This window comes from Pristiophorus japonicus, chromosome 3 (genome assembly GCF_044704955.1).
Source record: "Pristiophorus japonicus isolate sPriJap1 chromosome 3, sPriJap1.hap1, whole genome shotgun sequence".
NCBI classification, from domain to species: Eukaryota; Metazoa; Chordata; class Chondrichthyes; family Pristiophoridae; genus Pristiophorus; species Pristiophorus japonicus.
Window position 1 is genome coordinate 253,946,209 of NC_091979.1, and position 24,582 is coordinate 253,970,790.

Sequence of the window (24,582 nt, forward strand, 5' to 3'; positions counted from 1 at the left end):
AAAGCTTTTTAAAAATCAACCTTTATATAATTTAAGGAGTCCTATTTAAAATGGTTAAATTACAGAATAGACCCATCAGCTAGCCTGCTGAATATTGTAGCATTTAAGAATTGGATGGATTCCAATTCCACAGATCATAAGCTTTCTGCGAGGGTGGAGGGAGGCAAAACTTTCTGAATGGTGCTGTACATGTAGCTAAATAGGGTGAGCCTTTGCTCAGTCCAACCTTCTTATGGTGAGTTCGAGGGCTCGATTTTAACTACCACTCCTCCCCCCACTAGCGGAAACCAGGAGGGGCAGTTAAATGGAGCAGTGGGCTTGCACTCCTTTCCCGCCCCGATCTGGCTGACTTTAATTTTAAATTGCAGGCAGCAACTGAAGCTGGCATGGTCCTCTTTAAATATACAGATCAGGCTATGATGACGACATTGGGCCTAATCTGGCACTTTAACCTGAGATCGGAGCGGGGATCAGTGAGGGCTTCATTGCAGCAGCTAAGGCCAATAAAGTACATTTTAAAAAGAAAATGAGTTTCCTTGTGGGCCTGATTTTAACAGCCAGTCAACCACTTCCCACCAAATTCCCGACTGTTTTGGTCAGGAAGTTGGAATGCAGCAAGCTAATAAGGCCCGGCTGTTAAAATCAGCCGAGCCCGTCTTCTGCTGCTTGTTTTGCTTGCCATTCTGACCGGGAGTTAAAATCGAACCCCTAGTTTCCCAAAAGGATGTCCGTTATTTGTCAAATGAAGTTGTCCAGGTAATGTTGAGCAATCTGTTCCATGTATCTCACCTCAATATCGAAAATCGAAATGGTTTTAAAACCCATCTCCTCCCCAAAAAATAAAAACTGCAATCTTCAAGAATTTAATCTTTCAGCACTACAGATGTAACTTTATTTTTCACTGCAGTGATGCAGAGCAGATTCTTATTGGTACCAGTTATAGCCATTACAAACTGCAGAGTAATGATGGTCTAGTCTCATTAATCTGGGCAAAACCGTCACAACAAAATTTGTTATTATTAAAGTGTGGAATTGTGGATGTTTATATAGATTTGCGATTATAAATCCCTGTCGATCATTCCCATCCATTGCCTTTTACAAGTTGATCACAACTCATATATAATGTTATTTTTGGAGTGTGTATTATTTATAAATGTATATATATATATTTTGAATAACACTGATCTATTTTCAAGTTCAGTATATTAATGTGGTTAGGTTTAACTTTTGGCTTCCTTGTTAAATTGTTAGATGAAAATTCTGAGAACTTTTTTTTTAAAGGTAGAAGTTCAAAGGCTCATTACTCATCAGGGATTAATCAAATTAAAGCTTTGAGATGTTTCCATTTTTTTTTTAAAGAGTTGTCAGATAGCGTGGTACAGTGGTTGGCACACTGCTCTTTCATCTCTCGGGTTTGGATTTGGCCCAGACAAATGTGATGAAAGCCCATCTCTGTGAGTGTAAGGGCTCTAGTGTCAGCCTTGGCTCAGTGGTAGTACTCTCGCCTCTGAGGCTGGGGCTCTGCCACATTGTTGGAAAAGAACATAAATCACAGAATGAGTAGTTTGCCATGTGCTCCTGTTACATGGAATTTACTTTTCTCATGGACTTGACTCCACCTGTTTAAACTCCTGAGAGAATGTTTTGAATAAAATACTTCCAAATCCCCCAAACTAGTCAAACAAAACTCCCAAAATATTTATCCATTCCCACATGTTCATTATTCTGCCCTCCACAACCAACATGCTACTGAGCTCCTGTGGTAAAGAAACCACTCCCATGTAGAAACTGCTAGTCTCAATATATATCGATAAGCTTTATTCAATTCTGGATTCCAAACCAGTACCAGTTATAGCTGTCATCTTGATGAACACAGACATCATCCCCCAATCTTTTCTAAACAATTACAATCAACTGGAGCTGAAGAGGCGTGTGTCTGATGGGTGGTAAAAATGTTACAAAAGCTTGGGAATGGAGCAGAAATGGGCCCAAGATGGTTCAGGACTCCTACATCATGTAATCTCTCTACTGCTTTATTCCAAGGAGCATATAATAATGAATTCACCTCAGAATTCATTACATTTAAAGCAATGCCATTCTCAGCAGTCTGACCCTGGCAAGGTGTGTCATAGGTGAGCATCTCCAAATTCATTTTCCTGCAATGTGATTGGGCAGAAAGTTTGGCATAGGTGGTGAGTGGGTAGAAAGATTTTGTGGAATATGGTTGGTGAATAATGAGAGTAGAAAGGGACTAATTAGAAAGAAGAAAAATACAGATCTAGCCAATGGCAGCGGTAAAAAGATAATGAAATCATCTGAATTAAAACTGCCTGGCATACGTCAGTCACAATGTTCAATATAGGCACAAAACTTTACATAAGTTTTGTTTTTAATTCATTCTTGGGATATAGACGTCGCTAGCTCAGGCCAGCATTTATTGCCCTGGTTGCCCTTGAGGGAAGGTGGTGGTGAGTAACCTTCTTGAACCGCTGCAGTCCATGTGATGAAGGTACTCCCACAGTGCTGCAAGAGAGTTCCAGATTTTGACCCAACGACGATGAAGGAATGGCGATATATTTCCAAGTCACGATGGTGTGGGACTTGGAGGTGATGGTGTTCCCATGCACCTGCTGCTCTTGTCCTTCTAGGTTGCGGAGGTCGTAGGTTTGGGAGTTGCTGTTGAAGAACAGAAGACAGATATATAGATAGGTAAATTAATCCTGTTAACTGCAATTGGGACACATAAAATTGTTCAAAAATACAATTTCAGAGAAGATACATTTTTTCTAAGTTCACAACAATTCGTGAAGCTTTACTTCAAGCAGATGATTAGATTTCCAAATATTTGGACTTACATGTAGTGCCCTTAACTAAGACTGCCATGTGATGCTTTAAATATGTCAAATGTACAATCAAGTCTGATGGGCCACATGGGAATTCCATTCAACTTGTATTACTGAGAAACCAGGAAGTGAAATGCTGTGTGCAACTTCAATTTCAATCTTTTATTCATTTAACCAATGTGTAGTTGTTGAGCTGAATACTGTCTCTCCAATAATTCACCTTGGTCCACTATGTTAAAAGTAGTACAACATAAACAGTAACAGTCAGATGTGAAGCATCTGCTCCGCAGCTGCTAAGTGATACAGGAAGCTCTCGGTTGCTGGTGGGAAGCGGCGCTCCTTCAGAATCTCCAGAGTGATCTTGGATTTCCCCCCCTCATTTGGTGCCAGCGAGGCTAAATTGGTCAATATTTCTTTTGTTTTTTGTGAAATGTCCTGAAAGGCACAATGAAAATGGAAGTTAACACAAAGGAGAACGAATCTGGAATTTATTGGCCCTGAATTCGCGGTCGGCGTCGTAGCTAAGGAGTCTACCGCCGACGTCCGAACGAAACCCGCACTCAGCTTGTGCGAACCCCTTCGAAATGTTGCTTTCAATGCTGCAGGGCTGCTTGCAACATTGTGCCCCATGGATCCCGGGATGGTCCGTTGTGTGTACGCGAACCTGGGGTCACGTGGGGCGGTGCTCCTTTCACTTGCTGACTCTGATCCAATCAGGAAACAGGAGATTGCTGATTTGCCCATAACTCATTTAAAAATAATTTAGCAGCCAGAAATGCTATTTTATTCATAAATTACGATCACTGCAATAGTATTTAATACACAAACCTATAATTACAGTATCCTCTATTAGACTAACTTTTGATTAATTTAAATGATGTAAAATCGAGAGTTTAAATGTCCAATAACATGAGGAAATCATAAAAGTGAATTAAATCCTATCTAAATAGCAGTTGTGAAATAATTAAATCGAAACTACAAAAGACATTTGGGCAGCAAAGATGTGTGACATAAAAACACCCTGTTTTCAAACTTGAACATATTAAAGTTTCTTTCAAAGCTTGTATCCACTCAGACAAGAAACAATGCCTCATTGTAGCATAAACTAATACAATTTTCTCATTCCCGCCCTCCCGCTCCGGCCCCTGTTTCCACCAGACGTAAACATTTTCAGGGTAATTGATGCGCAGTAGGAGGGCAATTTGCCCAATTTTTCATCTGCACATTGATTTGAATGGGTAGGTGAAACGTGCAGTGAAGCCAATGCACAGTCGGAATTTGACAGATCGCAAGTTCGGGGTTTAGCACGTGGAAATCCTGTACTTGCGATCATTGCCAAAGACAGCATAGAAACATAGAAACATAGAAAATAGGTGCAATAGTAGGCCATTTGGCCCTTCAAGCCTGCACCACCATTCAATATGATCATGGCTGATCATGCAACTTCAGTACCGCATTTCTGCTTTCTCTCCATACCCCTTGATCCCTTTAGCAGTAAGGGCCACATCTAACTCACTTTTGAATAAATCTAACGAACTGGCCTCAACAACTTTCTGTGGTAGAGAATTCCACAGGTTCACAACTCTCTGAGTGAAGAAGTTTCTCCTCATCTCGGTCCTAAATGGCTTACCCCTTATCCTTAGACTGTGACCCCTGGTTCTGGACTTCCCCAACATCAGGAACATTCTTCCTGCATCTAACCTGTCCAATTGTATCAGAATTTTATATGTTTCTATGAGATCCCATCTCATTCTTCTAAATTTCAGTGAATATAAGCCTAGTCGATCCAGTCTTTCTTCATATGTCAGTCCTGCCATCCCGGGAATCAGTATGGTGAACCTTTGCTGCACTCCTTCAATAGCAAGAATGTCCTTCCTCAGATTAGGAGACCAAAGCTGTACACAATATTCAAGGTGTGAACTCACCAAGGCCCTGTACAACTGCAGTAAGACCTCCCTGCTCCTATACGCTCATCCTCTCGCTATGAAGGCCAACATGCCATTTGCCTTCTTCACCGCCTGCTGTACGTGCATGCCAACTTTCAATGACTGATGTACTATGACACCCAGGTCTTGTTGCACCTCCCCTTTTCCTAATCTGTCATCATTCAGATAATATTCTGCCTTCCTGTTTTTACCACCAAAGTGGATAACCTCACATTTATTTACATTATACTGCATCTGCCATGCATTTGCTCACTCACCCAACCTGTCCAAGTCACCCTGCAGCCTCTTAGCATCCTCCTCACAGGTCACACTGCCACTCAGCTTAGTGTCATCTGCAAACTTGGAGATATTACATTCAGTTCCTTCGTCCAAATCATTAATGTATATTGTAAATATCTGGAGTCCCAGCACTGAACCTTGCGGTACCCCACTAGTCACTGCCTGCCATTCTGAAAAGGACCCGTTTATTCCTACTCTTTGCTTCCTGTCTGCCAACCAGTTCTCTATCCACATCAATATATTACCCCTAATACCATGTGCTTTAATTTTGCACACTAATCTCTTATGTGGGACCTTGTCAAAAGCTTTTGAAAGTCCAAATACACATCCACTGGTTCTCCCTTGTCCACTCTACTAGTTACATCCTCAAAAAATTCTAGAAGATTTGTCAAGCATGATTTCCCTTTCACAAATCCATGCTGACTTGGACTGATTCTGTCACTGTTTTCCAAATGCGCTGCTATTACATCTTTAATAATTGAGTCCAACATTTTCCCTAAGACCGATGTCAGGCTAACAGGTCTATAATTCCCTGTTTTCTCGCTCCCTCCTTTTTAAAAAAGTGGGGTTACATTAGCTACCCTCCAATCCATAGGAATTGATCCAGAGTCTATAGAATGTTGGAAAATGACCACCAATGCATCCACTATTTCTAGGGCCACTTCCTTAAGTACTCTGGGATGCAGACTATCAGGCCCTGGGGATTTATTGGCCTTCAATCCCATCAATTTCCCTAACACTGACTAATAAGGATTTCCTTCAGTTCCTCCTTCTCGCTAGACCCTCGGTCCCCTAGTATTTCCAGAAGGTAATTTGTGTCTTCCTTAGTGAAGACAGAACCAAAATATTTGTTCAACTGGTCTGCCATTTCTTTGTTCCCCATTATAAATTCACCTGGTTCTGACTTCAAGGGACCTACATTTGTCTTCATTAATCTTTTTTTCTTCACATATCTATAGAAGCTTTTGCAGTCAGTTTTTATGTTCTCTGCAAGCTTCCTCTCATACTCTATTTTCCCCCTCCTAATTAAACCCTTTGTCCTCCTCCCAGAAATTCCAAATTTCTCCCAGTCCTCAGGTTTGCTGTTTTTTCTGACCAATTTAACACTATCCCTAATTTCCCTTGTTAGCCACGGTTGAGCCACCTTCCCCATTTTAATTTTACGCCAGACAGCGATGTACAATTGTTGAAGTTCAGCCATGTGATCTTTAAATGTCTGCATGATGCTGTACCCTGAATTCGGGGCCTAATTTCACCTTTTATTGAAATCTGCACCTCGACTCCCCTGATGGCTCTGCGACTACAAGTATATCGAGCGTGGAACTAAGTCACACAAACAGGGAAGGTCCAAAGTTTAATCCCCAATCAGTGCTGAAGTAGCTGATCTCAACTGGGACAATGATAGTTGTGCCACAATCTGGCCTCAGTGCCCCGAACTGTAGAGAGGAAAGGCAGCATAGGCTCCTGCTCATGACCGCACGATCAGCAACCCCTCCTGGAAGTGTGGACTTCAGTGAAGACAAACTTAGCACTGGATGTGATACTAACCATTAAGCTTCATGTATGACTGCCAATGTGACTGAGGCATAAAGACAAACTGTACCCCAGCATAGGAATCAATGCTTTCAGGAAAGGAAGGGAGGGGGAAGTAAACTGGCAACCAATGAATAAAGCTGCAACCTAAAACAAACGAATTAGTTTTAACAATGATGCCTCTGGCCTGGGTGGCGCAGTGGACGTGCACATTGCCTTTTCACCTGCAGGACTGGGATTTGAAGTTTAAAGGATCCTAATTCCCATGCGTTTGAACCCTCCACACAGAATTTGTCAGTCTCATGCAGAGATCATTAAATAATCCACTGTGATTATGGATATTCTAATGTTTTTAGTCAATTAATCATAAAGGAAAAACTTCAGATTCTTATCAGAGGCTTTATTTGCCTCCAATAGAAATTAAATAAATTGGGAAGAATCTATTCTGGTTTAGACTGTGCTTGTTCCCCATATAATTTCTTATCTAATTGCAAACTAATTGGATCTTCAAATGGGACTTTTGTTACCTCCACTGGATTATTTTAATCATTTGTTGTCCATCTCTAGTTGCCCTGAGGAGATGATGGTGAAGGGCATTAAGCATCAAATGTAGAGCAGACTAGGTAGGGGTGGTAGGTTTATTTGCCTTAATACTACTAGTGAATTAGTTGAGTTTTTAATGATAATCTGAGAACGTTCATGGTTATGCTTTCTGATGGCAGGTGTATTGAATTCACCGCAACACAACTTGATTTGGTAGGATTTGAAGTTGACCTTTAGATTGCTAGTCCAATACCATAACTGCTGCACTTGCTGGTATACTACCATTTACTCTACCCCAGCTTTTGGAAGTAATTTTCTCTTAACAATCTCTGCAAATTTGCTGAGATAGGAGGTTTATTTCCCTCCATTCTCTAATGTTTGCAGAAAAGAGGGCACGGTTTTCAAAAAGACTTAAAGAAAGACTTGGATTCATATAGCGCCTTTCACGACCACTGGACGTCTCAAAGGGCTTTACAGCCAATGAAGTACTTTTGGAGTGTAGTCACTGTTATAATGTGGGAAACGCGGCAGCCAATTTGCGCACAGCAAGCTCCCACAAACAGCACTGTGATAATGATCAGTTAATCTGTTTTTTTTGTTATGTTGGTTAAGCAAAAAAGCATTCGTGAACAGAAGGGAAACCATACTTATCTGCAGGTAATTGTGTAGACAGGGCTTAAAGAATAAAATAGGGCTATGAATACACCTATGAACTAACTAAGTACGAGTGAATGGAGCAATCACTATATACTCTCCCAAGTTCTGCAGAGAAGGACATAATGGCAAATATTCACCTTAATCACTTGACCATCTGATTTCTCTGGGTCACCGGCTGACTGAACAATGAGTTGTCCGATATCCTTGTGCAGTTTACCCATCGTCATTGTCTCTATGAGAGAAAGAGTTAAACAGTTTCATATATGCCATCAAACAGTAACAATTTTATCCTATATTAGCGGATCTCCCAATTGTGTTGTTCATAATGATTCAGACAATTTATAATAGTAGGGTTATTACCAACAAAGTGGTGACAGAGAAATGCTACAGGATGTGAGCGTGACACAAGAAGGGAACGTTATACATAAAACTTTTAATATATTAGATGTAGGTATAATTCCTAATTCTGTGAACATCATCACATAGTGGTGACATTGAGCACAAAGCTGCTGTTGCACCAACAGCTGCTGCAAGTATTAAAATAAAGACTTGGATTTATATAGCGCCTTTCATGACCACTGGACATCTCAAAGTGCTTTACAGTCAATTAAATATTTTTGAAGTGTCGTCACTGTTGTAATGTGGGAAACACAGCAGGCAATTTGCACACAGCAACCTCCCAAAAACAGCAATGTGATAATGAGCAGATAATCTGTTTTGTTATGTTGATTGAGGGATAAATATTGGCCAGGACACCTGGGATAATTCCCCTGCTCTTCTTCGAAATAGTGCCATGGGATCTTTTAGGTCCACTTGAGAGAGTAGACTTGGTTTAACATCTCATTCGAAAGACGCCACCTCCGACAGTGCAGCACTCCCTCAGCACTGCACTGGAGTGTCAGTCTAGATTTTTGTGCTCAAGTCCCTGGACTGGGACTTGAACCCACAACCTTATGACTCAGAGGTGAGTGTGCTACCCACTGAGCCATGACTGACGCTGATTAAATGGACGCAATGGCCTATAGAAAAAAAAATCACACTTAAACCTATATGCTGTAATGTTATACGAATATGCTTCTTGTATAGTATTCTTAATCCATCAACCTCAAATTTCTCCAATCACTACCAGTACCAGTGATAGGTTTGCAGCCACAAAATCTTCGAGTTTGATTAATTTTAAATTCTCTGTCCAGAAACAATATAAGCTTGGAAGGACAAACTCTATAATTCTACTGCTGCATGAAATCTTGGAGCCAATACTGAATACAATTCCAACAACAACTTTTATTTATATAGCACCTTTAGCATAGTAAAACATCCCAAGGCACTTCACAGAAATGTTATCAAACAAAATTTCACACTGAGCCACATAGGGAGATATTTGGGCAGATGACCAAAAGCTTCGTCAAAGGGATTTTAAGGAACATCTTAAAAGAAGAGAGATTTAGGAAAGGTTTAGGGTGGCAATTCCAGAGCTTAGGGCCTAGCCAGCTGAAGGCAAGGCCGTCAAGGTTGGAGCGATGAAAATCAGGGATGCATAAGAGGCCAGAATTGGAAGAGCACAGAGATCTCAGAGGGTTGTAGGATTGGAAGCCATTAACCGGTCCAGGCAGCGGACGGACGAGTGTGTTGTTCAGCCCGACTGCCTGCCTCTCTTCTGCGGCTACATTCGTCCCTGGAGATGGAGCACACAGTGTCCACCGGTACGCTCGCGGCCTTCCATGAGAGGTGGGCACTGGAGGGACTGGAGTGCATCATCACCCCCGGCAACCCAATTTTAATTTGACCATTTAAGGTTCACAAAGTTTTATTTGTTAATTTGTCGCTTCTGGTGCCTCTTTAATAAGGGGACGCTCGGCTTTATAGTTTAATTTAAAATAGTTGTAGGGTTGGAAGGGATTATAGAGATAGGGAGGGGCGAGGCCATGGTGTGATTTGAAAATAAGGATGAAAATTTTAAAATCGAGGCATGGCCAGACCGGGAGCCAATGTAGGTCAGCGAGCACAGAGGTGATGGGTGAACGGGACTACAGTGAAACAAGAACTGCACTGAGGCACTAAAGCGCCAGTGATACCTTTAATGTGTGGCGCAACAATGATCTCACTTTCCACCAGATTCACAAACACGTCGTAGATGTCTGGGCGATCAGTCACCTTTAAGTCTGTGAAACCAGCGACGTAACCTGCATGTGAAATGAAAACAACTGTTAGAGCTGTTTTCAAAGTCTGTTATGCCCTCTATTATAGAGGAAACTAGCAGAGTTTGCTGCTAGATGAAGGGACAGTTGGCAACTCAAACACCTTACACATCCCACACTTAGAGAAAGGGATTTTCCGATCAAGTTACTTCAGTTCAAAGTGGAATTAGATATTCCAAGATTAGCACAACAACAGAAAAATGTTTTTGTATGTAGATTTGTAAAAAAACAATATTCCTACCAGTGCAAGTCTTCAAGGCCTCTAGCTCATCTTGATTTAAATGCACGTAAGGATGGAGTATTGCCCAATCCTGCCTGTGCCAAATTAATGTAGGCAAAGTCCTGGAATACGATGTAAAAAAAGTAAAATGAATATATCTTGCATCTCGTAAACATCTGCCACAGTTCTGCCAGCATAAGTTGAAGTGTCAAACTATTTTTTTAAAGGAGAAATAAAACCAGTTATTTCCCTCTAGTTTTCTTGGCCTCTCCGCGAGGGCATGAGACAGGGATCTATAAGCAAATGCCAATTTACTGAATGTTTCCCAGCTGTTAGTTTCTAGACAACTTCAGGATGCACCTACTTATACACTTCTCCATTTGGAGTGCCTCGGCATTGTCCATTAAAATCATGAGCAAAGTGTCCAGAGATTATGTGATGGAAAGAGTGTGTCAAATTGTTATGGCAGACAAAAGTGCAAGTTTCGGTGGTGTGGAATATAAAATGCAAACACTGCAAAGCACTATGTGCCATTATTTGTTCCCTGCATGTTTTTTTTACCTGGTAAACTCCTGCAATGCTTCTATGCGAGGATGATAGACCACTATCCTCTTCTTTAGCATCAGTGCAGTGTACAGGATAATGGTTTCCATTCCAAACTGATTTACTACATCTAGAAAAAAAATACATTTCATTGAAAACAAAACATCCCCGTCTGTTTCACACGATCACCAGTAAAAAGCTTGTTTTATGCCGAATAGCCCAAAATAAAATAAGGCAATTTCAGCCCTCCTGAAAGGAACCACTTGGTATTGCACCATGATCCCAGGTTTGATTCCCAGTCTTTGTTGCGTTGTCTAGTTTCAGTGGCAGCATGAGTTGAGGCCTCAGCATTCCTGGACAAGGGAGTGAGGTAAACATCAACTCTGGTCCCCATTCCTGATTGCTATCCATTTTCCCTTGCTGGGATATTTACATGGGTGGATGCCTGGTGTGGACAGGACTGAGCTCATCCGTATTCTCCACAGTGGGATAGTCTACCCACACTCACTATCTCGGCTGATATATCAAGAATGGTCATGTGGATGAAATATCAGAGGACAGCTGATGGTCAACTACTTTCAAGAGAGGCTGGGTGTAAAATTAAAAAAGAATAGTTACTCAAGTATGAAAGATGGATCATCATATATATTTTGCTGGAAAGAATGAGGAGAGGACATATAAACTAAATGGCACAAGCACAAACAGAGAGACCTGGGATATGGGTGCACAAATCGTTGAAGGTGGCAGGGCAGGTTGAGAAAGTTAGAAAGGCTTACAGGATCTTAGGCTTCGTAAATAGAGGTATAGAATACAAAAGTGTGGAAATTATGAGGAACCTGTATAAAACACTGGTTCGGCCCCAACTGGAGTACCGTGTCCAATTCTGGGCACCACACTTTAGGAAGGATGTGAAGGCCTTAGAGAAGATGCAGAAAAGATTTACAAGAATAATTCCAGGAACGAGAGACTTCAGTTACGTTGCTAGACTGGAGAGGCTGGGGATGTTCTCCTTGGAGCAGAGAAGATTGAGAAGAGATTTGATAGAGGTGTTCAAAATCATGAGGGGTCTGGACAGAGTAAATAGCAAGAAAGTGTTCCCATTGACAGAAGGGTCGAGAACCAGAGGACACAGATTTAAGGTCATGGCAAAAAAACCAAAGGTGATGTAAGAAAAAACTTTTTTACCCAGTGAGTGATTGGGATCTGGAATGCACAGCCTGAAAGGGTGGTGGAGGCAGACTCGATCTTATCTTTCAAAAGGGAATTGGATAATTATCTGAAGGAAAAAAAATTGCAGGGCTATGGGGAAAGTACAGGGAGGTGGGACTAGCTGAGAGTCGGTGCGGGCTTGACAGGCCGAATGGCCTTCTTCCAGATGTAACCATTCTGTGATTCTATATGTAAAATAGTTAAGTTAAAACAAAGGCAATTCAAAAATAAACAATCTCTAACATAAAATGTATGAGTTTAAATACATTTGAAGTAGATGTACCTATTACTTGTGGTTTAATGTTACTTATAAATTACAATTTTTGACACAATAGCTTAATATATCAATGGTTTAAAGATCTGCTTGGCAAAAAGTGACTTCGTCCGGTATCTAACACACATTTCAAGGTCGCCGTTGAGTAGACATTAACACATATAGGTAACCATATTTGCTCAGAATGAACATATTCCCATATACTCGGCATTGCTTGTTGCATAAGAACAACTGGATAAAGGGAAAACGTTATCCCTCAACAACTGTCCCATGTAAGACCTTTATCTTGCCCTTAGCTCTCAGTGACTGCAGTGTTTCAGGACATTGCACCATGCCACAAACCATAATGCAAGAGGAAGTGCAGACAAAGTCAGAGAGCAGTATCACCGGATTGGATTGGACCTCAATCCCACTCAACACTTTTGCAAGAGCTAGGTCCTTTGTTTATGCCACAACATAAAGCATAACCTTAATGTGTTTACCTTTGATGGATCCAGCAAGATATGCCTTTTTAGCATCATAATCCTTCATAAGAAATGACCCATTCTCTTCACTCTGACAGATGCCATTGGTAAGAACAGAAATATAACCTTCCATCATCCTGGCTGGGCTACCATATTTCATGTACATCCTTCAAAAAAAAACTAAATTATTAGATTTAATAATTAAATTGATGAACTTTTTCTTAGAAGAAATGTTTGTTTTTAATGAATGGAATAGTACAGAAAGACACTACTTTCTCTCATATGAAAAGGTTCTTTTTCAAGTGCGAACCACTCTCAGGAACTCAAAGGTTCATCTTTCTAAATTGCAAAAGCCAGTTCATTTTCAGATTCAAGTTTCTGACTCCGAAATTGAGCTTGATGTTTACCACCAGGCAAGGTTATTTCAAGCTCAATTTGTATCAATCATGCATTAGATAGATAGATAGTCCCATTGGCAGAAGGGTCGCGAAGCAGAGGACACAGATTTAAGATGATTGGCAAAAGAAACAAAGGGGACGTAAGAAAAAACTTTTTTTACACAGCGAGTGGCTAAGATTTGGAATGCACTGAAATGCCTGAAAGGGTGGTGGAGGCAGACTCAATTTAATCTTTCAAAAGGAAGTTGGATAAGTATCTGAAGGAAAAAAAATTGCAGGGCTACGGGGAAAGAGTGGGAGAGTGGGACTAGCTCGATGGGCCAAATGGCCTTCTTCCGTGCTATAACCATTCTATGATTCTATGAAATTGACTGCCATGTTTCCTACATTAAAACACTTAAGAAAATACTACATTAGCTGTATCGCGTTTTGGGATGTCCTGAGGTCATGAAAGGTGCTATATAAATGCAAGTTCTCTCTCTCACACTAAGCAGTGAACTTATCAGCTAAGCCACCTGAGGAAGCTGCTTAAATGTAAATTATTTCTTTCTTTGCATACAAACTGGTATTTTTAGCCTTGACCCATTGAGTATATGAACCGTAAGCAGCAGCGTAGGATATTGCTGCATATGCAACACGCATATAGATCATAAAGACTATGATATAATGTCCAGAATTACCTCAGAATTTGAAACTTACCTGCATAACACTCTCCCAAATGATGCATATTTCTCTGGGTTAAAGTCTTTGGCGGTTAGTACTAAAGAAAAATGGGTCACCTGCGATAAGAATGAAGAAGAAAATATCACCAATGTTTCATGCGCATCACTGTCAGAGGTTAGACTTACACTTCTATTTCAATTTTCATGTTCTGTGCAAAAAAGGAGAATAGAGTTTGAGAGAAAAGCTAATAATGTTAAGACATAGCAAATTTCTCCACATTTACATTGCCATATTACATAGTATTTGCAGCATGGCACAGAAACAAGCCATTTGGCCCAACAGGTCCATGCTGATGTTCATTAGAAAAAGTCCCAACTTAGTTTGGATGTTCATCCCATTGACAGAATTCCCTTACACAGCCTCTGCACAGAAGGAGTAAATAATATTTCCATGATCCAAATCTTCATTTAAGGCTTCTCAGAATTGTTGCTCTGTTCAAGGTGAAAATATTATCCAAGTTTTTTTTCGAAAGTCACCAACATTTGTGCACGTGCGAATGGAAAACTTAGCTCCATGTATCAGTGTCACTAAGATCTACCATATGCATTTTGCTTGGGAACCCCACATCCTAACTACCATTAAGACTTCCTATTTCTACATCTGCAACATCACCAGCCTCCACTTTATTCACCCCAACTCCAATGAAACCCTTAATCATGTGTTTGCCACCTTCATTTTTGACTTCCCCAAGGCTCTCCTCACCGGCTGCTGAGCATCACACTTCATTAACTCCAACTCATTCAAAACTCGCCCTGCAATGTCCACTGCCCTTCTTATCAACCTCAATATGTGTTCAGTTTGACTTTTGTCATGCTTAGAAAGAGTTCCAACATAGCAAATTCTGTACCTTTGTTCCTCTGAATAGCAGACATACACTAATAATCTAGGATCATGAAACAGTCAGTTTGACTGACAGAGCAGTTTTGTTAATCATCTGGATTATGTTCTGATAAAGCAGAAGGACAGCAAAGACCCCTGTTGTAAGAATGCCTCCATCCTTCTGCAACACAAAGCACCCTTCAAAAACAGCTTCGTAAGGACATAATTGTTACCGAATTCACAGGAGTACCTTTATTATTTCCTCTCCAAAAGTGTACTATTAAAAAAAATGAAAGTGGCTCCTTATATGTAAGCATGCATATAACATTCACCTTCTCTCCTCTAAAAGTTATTTTGTGAAAATCAAAGGAATTATGAATGATCAATTCTCAACTTTGCTGAAAAATACACTGTTTCTCAGAGTTACTCATTTAAAAAGGGTTTTGTTTTTCTCTACACTGTAAGCTAGTTTCTTCCCATCCCCATATACATTGGCATCAAGAGGGAAGATTTCCTGTGTGTACCATATGCAACAAAGTTTTTAATGAACAGGTTTACGATTTATTACTCATTATGTACTGAGGAAATCTCCCCTCTTCCCAAGGAGTTGAATAGACAATTTATTTCCAGCTCTCTAGTAATTCCATTCTTTAACCAGCTTCTTGGACATGCACCAGTGAAGTGTGGGTTAGGTGACCCTCCAAAATTTTCTCCCTCTCATCCTATGAAGAACTCTACCTTATATGCATGCAGTGTCTCCCTGAGTGACAAGTGTACTGGGAGCAGGTCAGTTGGCATGTGGCCCACGGAGACTGAGAGTGAGAGAAAAAAGAGAAAGTTTGCCCTCATATTAAAACAAGTCAAGAAAGTATTATGTACCTTTGACAATGCGGTGGGATCCTGGACTTGTGTGGTGGTGATATAATACCAGGTTCTTCTGAACTGGCCAAAGACAAAGGTGTGAAGGACATCATTTTCACCAGTAAGGCAGCATTTCCTTAAAAGTAGTTCTCGGAGTTCTGCTGTAACGGTAGGGTAGCACCACACCCACAGTGCATCACCATTTGTGTCTTTTTCTAAGTTGGAAGGACATTCACTGTGAGAGTGTGATGTTGCAGTGTTGAAGTTATAAAGATGTATTTAACACAGGATTGACTGTCAGGAAATTAGTCTTTATCCAACAAGTTCCTCCCTCCCCATTGGTATGCCTTTAAAAAATCAAAGTTACAAAGGAAAAAAAGACTTGCATTTATATAGCGTCTTCACGGCCACCGGACGACTCAAAGCGCTTTACAGCCAATGAAGTAGTTTGGAGTGTAGTCACTGTTGTAATGTAGGAAATGCAGCAGCCTATTTGCGCACAAGCAAGCTCCCACAAACAGCAATGTGATCATGACCAGATAATCTGTTTTCTTTTATGTTGATTGAAGGATAAATATTGGCCAGGACACCAGGGATAACTTCGAAATAATGGCATGGGATATTTTATGCCCACTTGAGAGAGCAGACGGGACCTCGGTTTAACGTCTCATCCATGACAGTGCATCTCATGACAGTGCAGCACTCCCTCAGCACTATTTGAACTTGAACCCACAACCTTCTGACTCAGAGGCAAGTGATCTACCCACAGCTGACAAATAACTAAATGCAAGTGTCAATGGTCTGGGGACTCCCTTGGAAGAATTATTGAATACAGTTAAAGGTCTCAATTAATATACACAACTGTGCTGAAGCACCCTTTTTAATGGCTATCTCCAATTAAATTAATCTAGCTCCCCTTACACTGTCAGGCTCAGTATCTCTTCCTATATTACATAAGAACATAAGAAATAGGAGCAGGAATAGGCCATACGGCCCCTCGAGCCTGCTCCGCCATTTAATACGATCATGGCTGATCCGATCATGGACTCAGGTTCACTTCCCTGCCTGCTCCCCATAACCCCTTATTCCCTTATCGTTTAAGAAACTGTCTATTTCTGTCTTAAATGTATTCAATGTCCCAGCTTCCACAGCTCTCTGATGCAACAAATTCCAGATTTACAACCCTTTGAGAGAAGAAATTTCTCCTCATCTCAGTTTTCTATTCTAGTCTCCTTAATCAGTGGAAACATCCTCTCTGCATCCACCTTGTCAAGCCCTCTCATAATCTTATACATTTCGATAAGATCACCTCTCATTCTTCTGAATTCCAATGAGTAGAGGCCCAATCTATTCAACCTTTCCTCATAAGTTAACCCCCTCATCTCAGGAATCAACCTAGTAAATCTTCTCTGAACTGCCTCCAAAGCAAGTATAACCTTTCATAAATATGGAAGCCAAAACTGCACGCAATATTCCTTGATGTCCTTGAATATAAACAGAATCTACAAAATCTGAACGCACACAAACATGAATTTGTATTTCAACAGTTACAGTATTAGCATTGAGCTACAATAATTGCAATTATATTGCAAGCAATCTTTCAGTATAGTTCTTTATCAATTGGTTTGAATATTGGCCAGGAAATTGCGCTCGGAGGCTTGATGCTGGCGTACGCCTCCGAACCAAAAAAATATACGAACTTACCTGTAGTCTCCGGCGCTTTGGACTGCTCTGGTCCTGGGCCTGCTGATGTACGGCCGCGTAAAGGCCCACAGATCCCAGGGACGCACGCAGTTCACAAGCGTCCCTGGGATCACGTGGGCCAGGCCAACCAATCAAAAATGGGGATTCCTATGATGCTTACATATGGAACCCCATGAGCATAATACAAAATTACTTAATAAATAAAATTTCACAGCAATTGAAAACTTTCATTTTTTGAAAAATAAATGTAAACATTTTAAAACGGGACCTAAACTAATTTTAAATTTATGTGTATATTTAAATCATTAAAATGTTTCTACTTGAACATTTATTTTAACCCTTAAACTAGTAATTAACGTCTTTCAGATGAGATGTTAAATCGACGCCCTGTCTGCACTCTGAAATGGGCATAAAAGATCCCATGGCACTATTTTGAAGAAGAACAGGGGAGTTATCCCCAGTGTCCTGGCCAATATTTATCCCTCAATCAGCATAACAAAAACAGATTATCTGATCATTATCACATTGCTGTTTGTGGGAGCTTGCTTGAGCACAAATTGGCTGCGACGTTTCCCACATTACAACAGTTACTACACTCCAAAACTACTTCATTGGCTGTAAAGCGCTTTGAGATGTCCGGTGGTCGTGGAAGACACTATATAAATCCAAGTCTTTCTTTTCTTTTAATTACCAGGCATAATTCATGGGCATTCGCCTCTGCGCCATCGAAAGTGAATTTATAGCGGATGCGGTGGATCCGTTCAAGCGAAGCTTTACAGATTGAAGTTCCGGTTTTTGCGCATGCGGAAATCCGGAACTTGCAGGGCCATTCTGAAGGCTTCTGACAGTGTACACGCATCGTAATTTCTGGGTCATTATACTTGATTTCGATGTTGGGAGGGGAAGGGGGGAATTTAAAAAGTGCACTCTTTAAGGGCAGTGATGCTAAACGAATCATGCAGCACTGTACAATTTCTGGGGTTAGGGGGGAAACATCGAATCAACTGAAAGGAATGAGTGGCAGGTTTTAGTAAGGACGTAGTTATTTGCACTAGAAACGTGCTCTGATTGGGTCTCTGTGATCACATGACCTGATTGTTGTTTGGTCCCCTTGGAGGATAAGACACACCCAGCAGTTTCTCTGGAATGTGTAATTAGGACCGCCCAGCCCAAGTTCTCAGTGACTTTGTAAAGTGTAATTCGAGCCATTCTGACTGCCAACTCCAGACAGGGGAGCTCCCCCCTCCCCGCCCAAGTTCCTGCCCCATCCCAGCCCAAGTTTATGCCCCCCCAGCCCAAGTTCATGCCCCCCCAGCCCAAGTTCCTGCCCCATCCCAGCCCAAGTTCCTGACACCCCCCCAGCCCAGGTTCCTGCCCCATCCCAGCCCAAGTTCCTGACACCCCCCCAGCCCAAGTTCCTGCCCCATCCCAGCCCAAGTTCCTGACACCCCCCTCAGCCCAGTTCCTGCCCCATCCCAGCCCAAGTTTATGCCCCCCCAGCCCAAGTTCCTGCCCCATCCCAGCCCAAGTTCCTGACACCCTCCCCAGCCCAGTTCCTGCCCCATCCCAGCCCAAGTTCCTGACACCCTCCCCATCCCAGCCCAAGTTCCTGACACCCTCCCCAGCCCAAGTTCTTGCCCCATCCCAGCCCAAGTTCCTGACACCCCGCCCACCAGCCCAAGTTCCTGACACCCCCCCACCCCCACCCCCACCAGCCCAAGTTCCTGACACACACCCCCAGCCCAAGTTCCTGACCTTACCCCATCCCTGGCCGCACCATTGTTGGGGCATCGAGTGTGGGTCACAGATTGTTAACAGGTTTATTGGGTATGAAGTAAATAGTGACAGTTTTGTGACTTCTGGATTTAATCCACTCCAATGATGTCCCTTGTCTCACCCTCTCCTGCTTCCCCTCCCCCCCCCCCCACAAGTCTCAAACTCTCCCCCAGCCTCTCACTCTCCCCACCAGTGTCTCACCCCCAATCTTTTCCCCCAGTCTCTCTCCCCCCACCCCCGTCTCTCCCCATCCCTAGTCTCTCACACCCCAGTCTCTCTCTCCTCCCCCCACCCCTGTCGAGACGAATCTGATCATGACGGTGCCTAATTTTCATGCAAAGCAGTTCGTTCTGTCAAGTTGTATGAGCAGGCCCTCAGTCCTCGGCACCAGCTGCATTATGTGGCCGAGTGGGAAATACGGAAATCCGATCTCCAACATATACATGTTTGCAATGTGTCAATCGCTTCGCTGTAGAAAGGAAACATTTGCTGAGCACATATGCAAATGTGTTTATATTTGAATAATAAAATGCACTGCATTTAATCTGCATTAAACGGGATCATTCGGGATCCTTCTACATAAGGATGGTAATACCACAGGGGCAGAGAGAGACAGGCCGAACCAGCAAGCCTTAAAACACCGGACTAGCATCCAACACTGAGCACGGTCTTAGTACAGAGGAAGTCAGTGTAACATATTAATTCAACGCAGGTTCCTTGAGTGCTGTCTGCAGATTCTTACCGACCAGCCCCACGCTCAGCATCAGAGGTGTCTCAGCCATTGTCTGCCCAGCTCTGCTCGCCAGCAGCTCAGCAACCACAACCAGTGGGGAAACACTCCCTCTGAAAAAAGAAGTCTTCAGCAGGACTGGGACAAGAAATCACTGTGGACGAGAAGTGAAAATGCAACTGTTACTGTACGTTGCATTCTAACTTACTGTAACGATCATAGTGCTGTCACTGATATAATGTAACCGGTAGTAATGTGACTAGTAATAATAATGTAACCACTATTGCTGTCGATTTTTGTTACTATTACCGGTTTTGTCACTTTATCGCTACTATCATTAATGTAAATCTGACTGCAAATGTTAGTCTCTAACTGTTGTATTTCAGAAGCAGTAATTTTCCGCCTAAAATGCCAACAGCACTTCCTCACTGTGAGCTTTCAGGACCTCTGGTGTCCCAGATAAAAAAACACCCACTGACAAGCTTTCTGAGTGATTGTGTAACTGTGAGGACCGGATGGGGGCGAACAAGGAATGACACACTGTACACGGCCAAGGAGTGCTGTCTTCGTGAAATGCGGATTTTGTGAACTTTTTATTTGCAAACTCACGATGTAAATAGAAATGAAGCATGCAAATGTGCAAATAAAAACAGAAAATGCTGAAAGTGCACAGCAAATCGATCAACACCTGAAAAAGAGAAAACATGGGATAGTGAGAACTGCCACTGCCTATCAACATTGTAACAAATGTGTCTCTGCCAAAACCAGCTGTAACAAAAATAGTGTCCTTTAAAATATCAATGAAATTACATGCAACCTTTTTGAATATTGTCTCCTAACATCAATTTGGAATGACCAATGAAGAAAAAAAACAATAAGCAGAGCTTATCTTAAGGATTTCCATGGTCTCCTCATGCCTGCCACGTCTTTTTTATAGTGCTGTCGTCCATTTAAAAAATACAAACATTTGTCATCAGCTTGTATAGTAAGTGCATACGTTAAATACCCTTTTGTGTACTTATCCTAGGTGGTCTGTCATTGTATTAAGGAGTGGCGAGAGATTGTAGAGGGACGTGATTGTTGAGGCCAATTCACTAAATATATTCAAAAAGGAGTTAGATGTAGTCCTTACTACTAGAGGGATCAAGGGGTATGGCGAGAAAGCAGGAATGGGGTACTGAAGTTGCATGTTCAGCCATGAACTCATTGAATGGCGGTGCAGGTTCGAAGGGCCAAATGGCCTACTCCTGCACCTATTTTCTATGTTTCTATGTGATCGGGGCCCAGGAGAGGTGTGAGTTTGGGGCCCAGAAGAGGCGAGGGCCCAGGGGCAGCACGGGCCAGCCCACACTGTGATATGTGTACGCACTAGGCCCGTGCAGCAGAGCTGGTCTCCAATCATCTTGGTTAATCCTTGCTACTGGACCAAGACCTAGCTCTGTCAAGCCCGTGTGTGGCTGGTGTGCAACGCATCCACGCATAGGCATCTTCCACCCTTCAAGACTTAGTTCGGGACCTGGAATTTTAGGTCATTCATTGAAATACCTGTGAACTTTTTGACATGGAAGCAAGTCATCCTCGGTTCGAGAGACTGCCTATAATGATGATGATTAATGTTGATATTCAGGGTTGCGGGTACAATGTATATGTCCAGATTCTAGACACCAGAAAGTGGTCAGTCTAAAATATCACACAATTTGGACGGGAATCATTTACCTCATTAAAACTCCGGACTCCCCTCAGTGTGACAGTTTGATCACACCAGTCCTATCCCACAAAATATGAGTAAATGAAGTACAAAAAAAATCACAAGATCTGTACAAAATTATCAACATTGATGTAAAACTAATCATTTAAGAATGACTGGGGAAACCCATTACATATACTTAAAGATTTAATGCTGCAATATTTGAGCATTTCCCCAGTGTGGGAGTTGCGTTTGGACCAAGCACCAACAATCTCTCCATATCCCTTGATCCCTTTAGCCGTAAGGGCCACATCTAACTCCCTTTTGAATATATCTAATGAACTGGCCTCAATAACTTTTTGTGGTAGACAATTCCACAGGTTCACAATTCTCTGAGTGAAGAAGTTTCTCCTCATCTCGGTCCCAAATGGCTTACTCCTTATCCTTAGACTGTGACCCCTGGTTCTGGGCTTCCCCAACATCGGTAACATTCTTCCTGCATCTAACCTGTCCAATCCCATCAGAATTTTATATGTTTCTATGAGATCCCTCTCATTCTTCTAAATTCCAGTGAATATAAGCCTAGTCGATCCAGTCGTTCTTCATATGTCAGTCTTGCCATCCCAGGAATCAGTCTGGTGAATCTTCGCTGCACTCCCTCAACAGCAAGAATGTCCTTCCTCAGATTAGGAGACCAAAACTGTACACAATATTCAAGGTGTGGCCTCACCAAGGTCCTGTACAACTGCAGTAAGACCTCCCTGCTCCTATACTCAAATCCTCTCGCTATGAAGGCCAACATGCCATTTGCCTTCTTCACCGCCTGCTGTACTGCATGCCAACTTTCAATGACTGATGTACCATGACACCCAGGTCTCGTTGCACCTCCCCTTTTCCGAATCTGTCACCATTCAGATAATATTCTGCCTTCCTGTTTTTGCCACCAAAGTAGATAACTTCACATTTATCTACATTATATTGCATCTGCCATGCATTTGCCCACTCACCTAACCTGTCCAAGTCACCCTGCAGCCTCTTAGCATCCTCCTCACAGGTCACACTGCCACCCAGCTTCGTGTCATCTGCAAACTTGGCGATATTACATTCAATTCCTTCGTCTAAATCATTAATATTTTGGAAACTTGTCTACAACTTAAAAAAAAAATTATTCTCGGGATGGATATGAGGCCAGCATTTATTGCCAATCCCTAGTTGCTTTGAAAGGTGGTGGTGGGGACTTCTTGAAACACCGAAGTATTCTTTATAGTAGTTTGATACAACTGAGGGCAGCTAAGAGTCAACCACACTGGTGTGGGACTGGAGTCACGTAAATGCCAAACCAGGTAAGAACACCAGTTTTTTCCCCTAAAGGACATTAGTTAACCACTATCCATGTGGCCACTTTTTACCAATATCAGCTTTTTATTTCAAGATTTAAAAAAAACTGAATTTAAATTCTCATACTGCCATGTTGGCATTTGAACTTCACATTCTCTGGATTATTAGTCCAGTAACAAAACCACTACACTACCATACCCATGCAATATGGAATGGCAGGAAACATGTTATTATTTTTGCCCGAGAGGTCAAGCAGGATAAAAAAAAAAGAGATTTTTTCAAGTTTAATGCTTTTTGTGAAACTAGCGCTAGTTGGTTATAAATCTATTATTTAAAAATGACAATTCCAATAATTAGTGCCAAGTTTTTGTTGATTTGTAATTCATAGTGTATTTCATAATTACAATATATTTTGGTGCAAACAAAAATATGTATACATCAGTTGCTTCAATGCACTAACTACATGCAATATTAATATCAAATATTTAAGTTATATAAATAATATCGCTAAATGAATATATAGCCATTCCGTAATTAGCTTATCGCACCTGTTATGCATCACTAATCAGAAATAGCAATAAAATTGAGGTTTGTATAATGCACCTCTAACAGAATTAGATAAATTAAGGGGGAGTAGGAACCAAAAGAATGCTTGAAGAATTACATTTTTAAGAGGCTTTTGAGGGAAGTGAGAATCGTGGTGAGGTGGCATGGTTGAGGGAGAGAATTCTAGAGGGTAGGGGCGCAGTGACTGAAGGGTTAGCTAATGACAGTAAGTGGAGAATCAGCAGTCAGGAACAAAGGGTGTCTTGTGAAGTTTCCTGCCTATTTTAATGCATTTATATAGTGCCTTTCACAACCACCGGACATCCCAAAGATGCTTTGCAGCCAATGAAGTACTTTTAGAAGTGTAGTCATTGTTGTAATGTAGGAAACGCGGCTGCCAATTTTTTTGTGCTCAGCAAGCTCCCACAAACAGCAATGTGATAATAACCGGACAATCTGTTTTTGTTATGTTGATTGAGGGATAGATATTGGCCTGGGGATGCCGGGGATAACTCCCCCGAAATAGTGCCATGGGATCTTTTGCGTCCACCTGAGAGCAGACGGGGCCTTGGTTTTATCATCTCATCCGAAAGACGGCACCTCCGACAGTGCGGCGCTCCCTCAGCACTGCTCCTGGAGTGTCAGTCTAGATTTTCTTTTTGTGCTCAAGTCTCTGGAGTACGACTTGAGCCCACAAGCATGACATGATTTAATTTTTTTTTAAAAGAATGCAAATTTGTGTATGTCATCCTGGTGTTAAAGTGGCTCTCGAGATCCTCTGCATTCCACAGAGCGGTGGTGCATAAGAGTAGAGTGCTTGCTTTGGGCATGTGGACGACGTGGCCCGCCCAATGGAGCAAATGCTCTACTCAGCAAGCGAGCCCCAGGTGGGCAGAGGAAACGCTTCAAGGGACACCCTCAAAGCCTCCTTTATAAAATGCAACATCTCCACCGGCACCTGGGAATCCCTGGCCCATGACCACCCAAAGTGGAGGAAGAGCATCCAGGAGGGCGCTGAGCATCTTGAGTCTCGTTGCCGAGAGCACGGAAACCAAGCGCAGGCAGCGGAAGGAGCGTGCAGCAAACCAGACTCCCCCACCCACCCCTTTCCTTCAACCACTGTCTGCTCCAACCTGTGACAGAGACTGTAATTCCCGCATCGGACTGTGCAGTCACCTGAGAACTCACTTTTAGAGTGGAAGCAAGTCTTCCTCGATTTCGAGGGACTGCCTATGATGGTGGTGCAATAAGAAGCACCTTGTGCGAGCTGCCGCTGCCAGCTGAGCCCCAG

General features: G+C 42.1%; 1 protein-coding gene across 2 annotated transcripts; it reads right to left on the minus strand.

Annotated features, from left to right (window-relative positions):
• Positions 1-862: 862 nt before the first annotated feature.
• On the minus strand, positions 863-24,571 carry dennd10 (DENN domain containing 10). Of its 2 annotated transcripts, XM_070874964.1 has the most exons (11): positions 24,480-24,571; positions 19,733-19,874; positions 15,529-15,725; positions 13,807-13,886; positions 12,728-12,876; positions 10,781-10,892; positions 10,241-10,341; positions 9,877-9,984; positions 7,939-8,033; positions 3,064-3,278; positions 863-2,676 (listed from the first exon to the last, which is right to left on the minus strand). In XM_070874964.1, the coding sequence occupies exons 2-10, from the start codon at positions 19,770-19,772 to the stop codon at positions 3,108-3,110; spliced, it is 1,053 nt and encodes a 350-aa protein (XP_070731065.1). In that variant the 5' UTR covers positions 19,773-19,874; positions 24,480-24,571; the 3' UTR covers positions 863-2,676; positions 3,064-3,107. The 2 variants fall into 2 exon arrangements, with proteins under 2 accessions (XP_070731065.1, XP_070731064.1); XM_070874963.1 differs by lacking the exon at positions 24,480-24,571 and having other exon boundaries at positions 19,733-20,162.
• Positions 24,572-24,582: the final 11 nt, after the last annotated feature.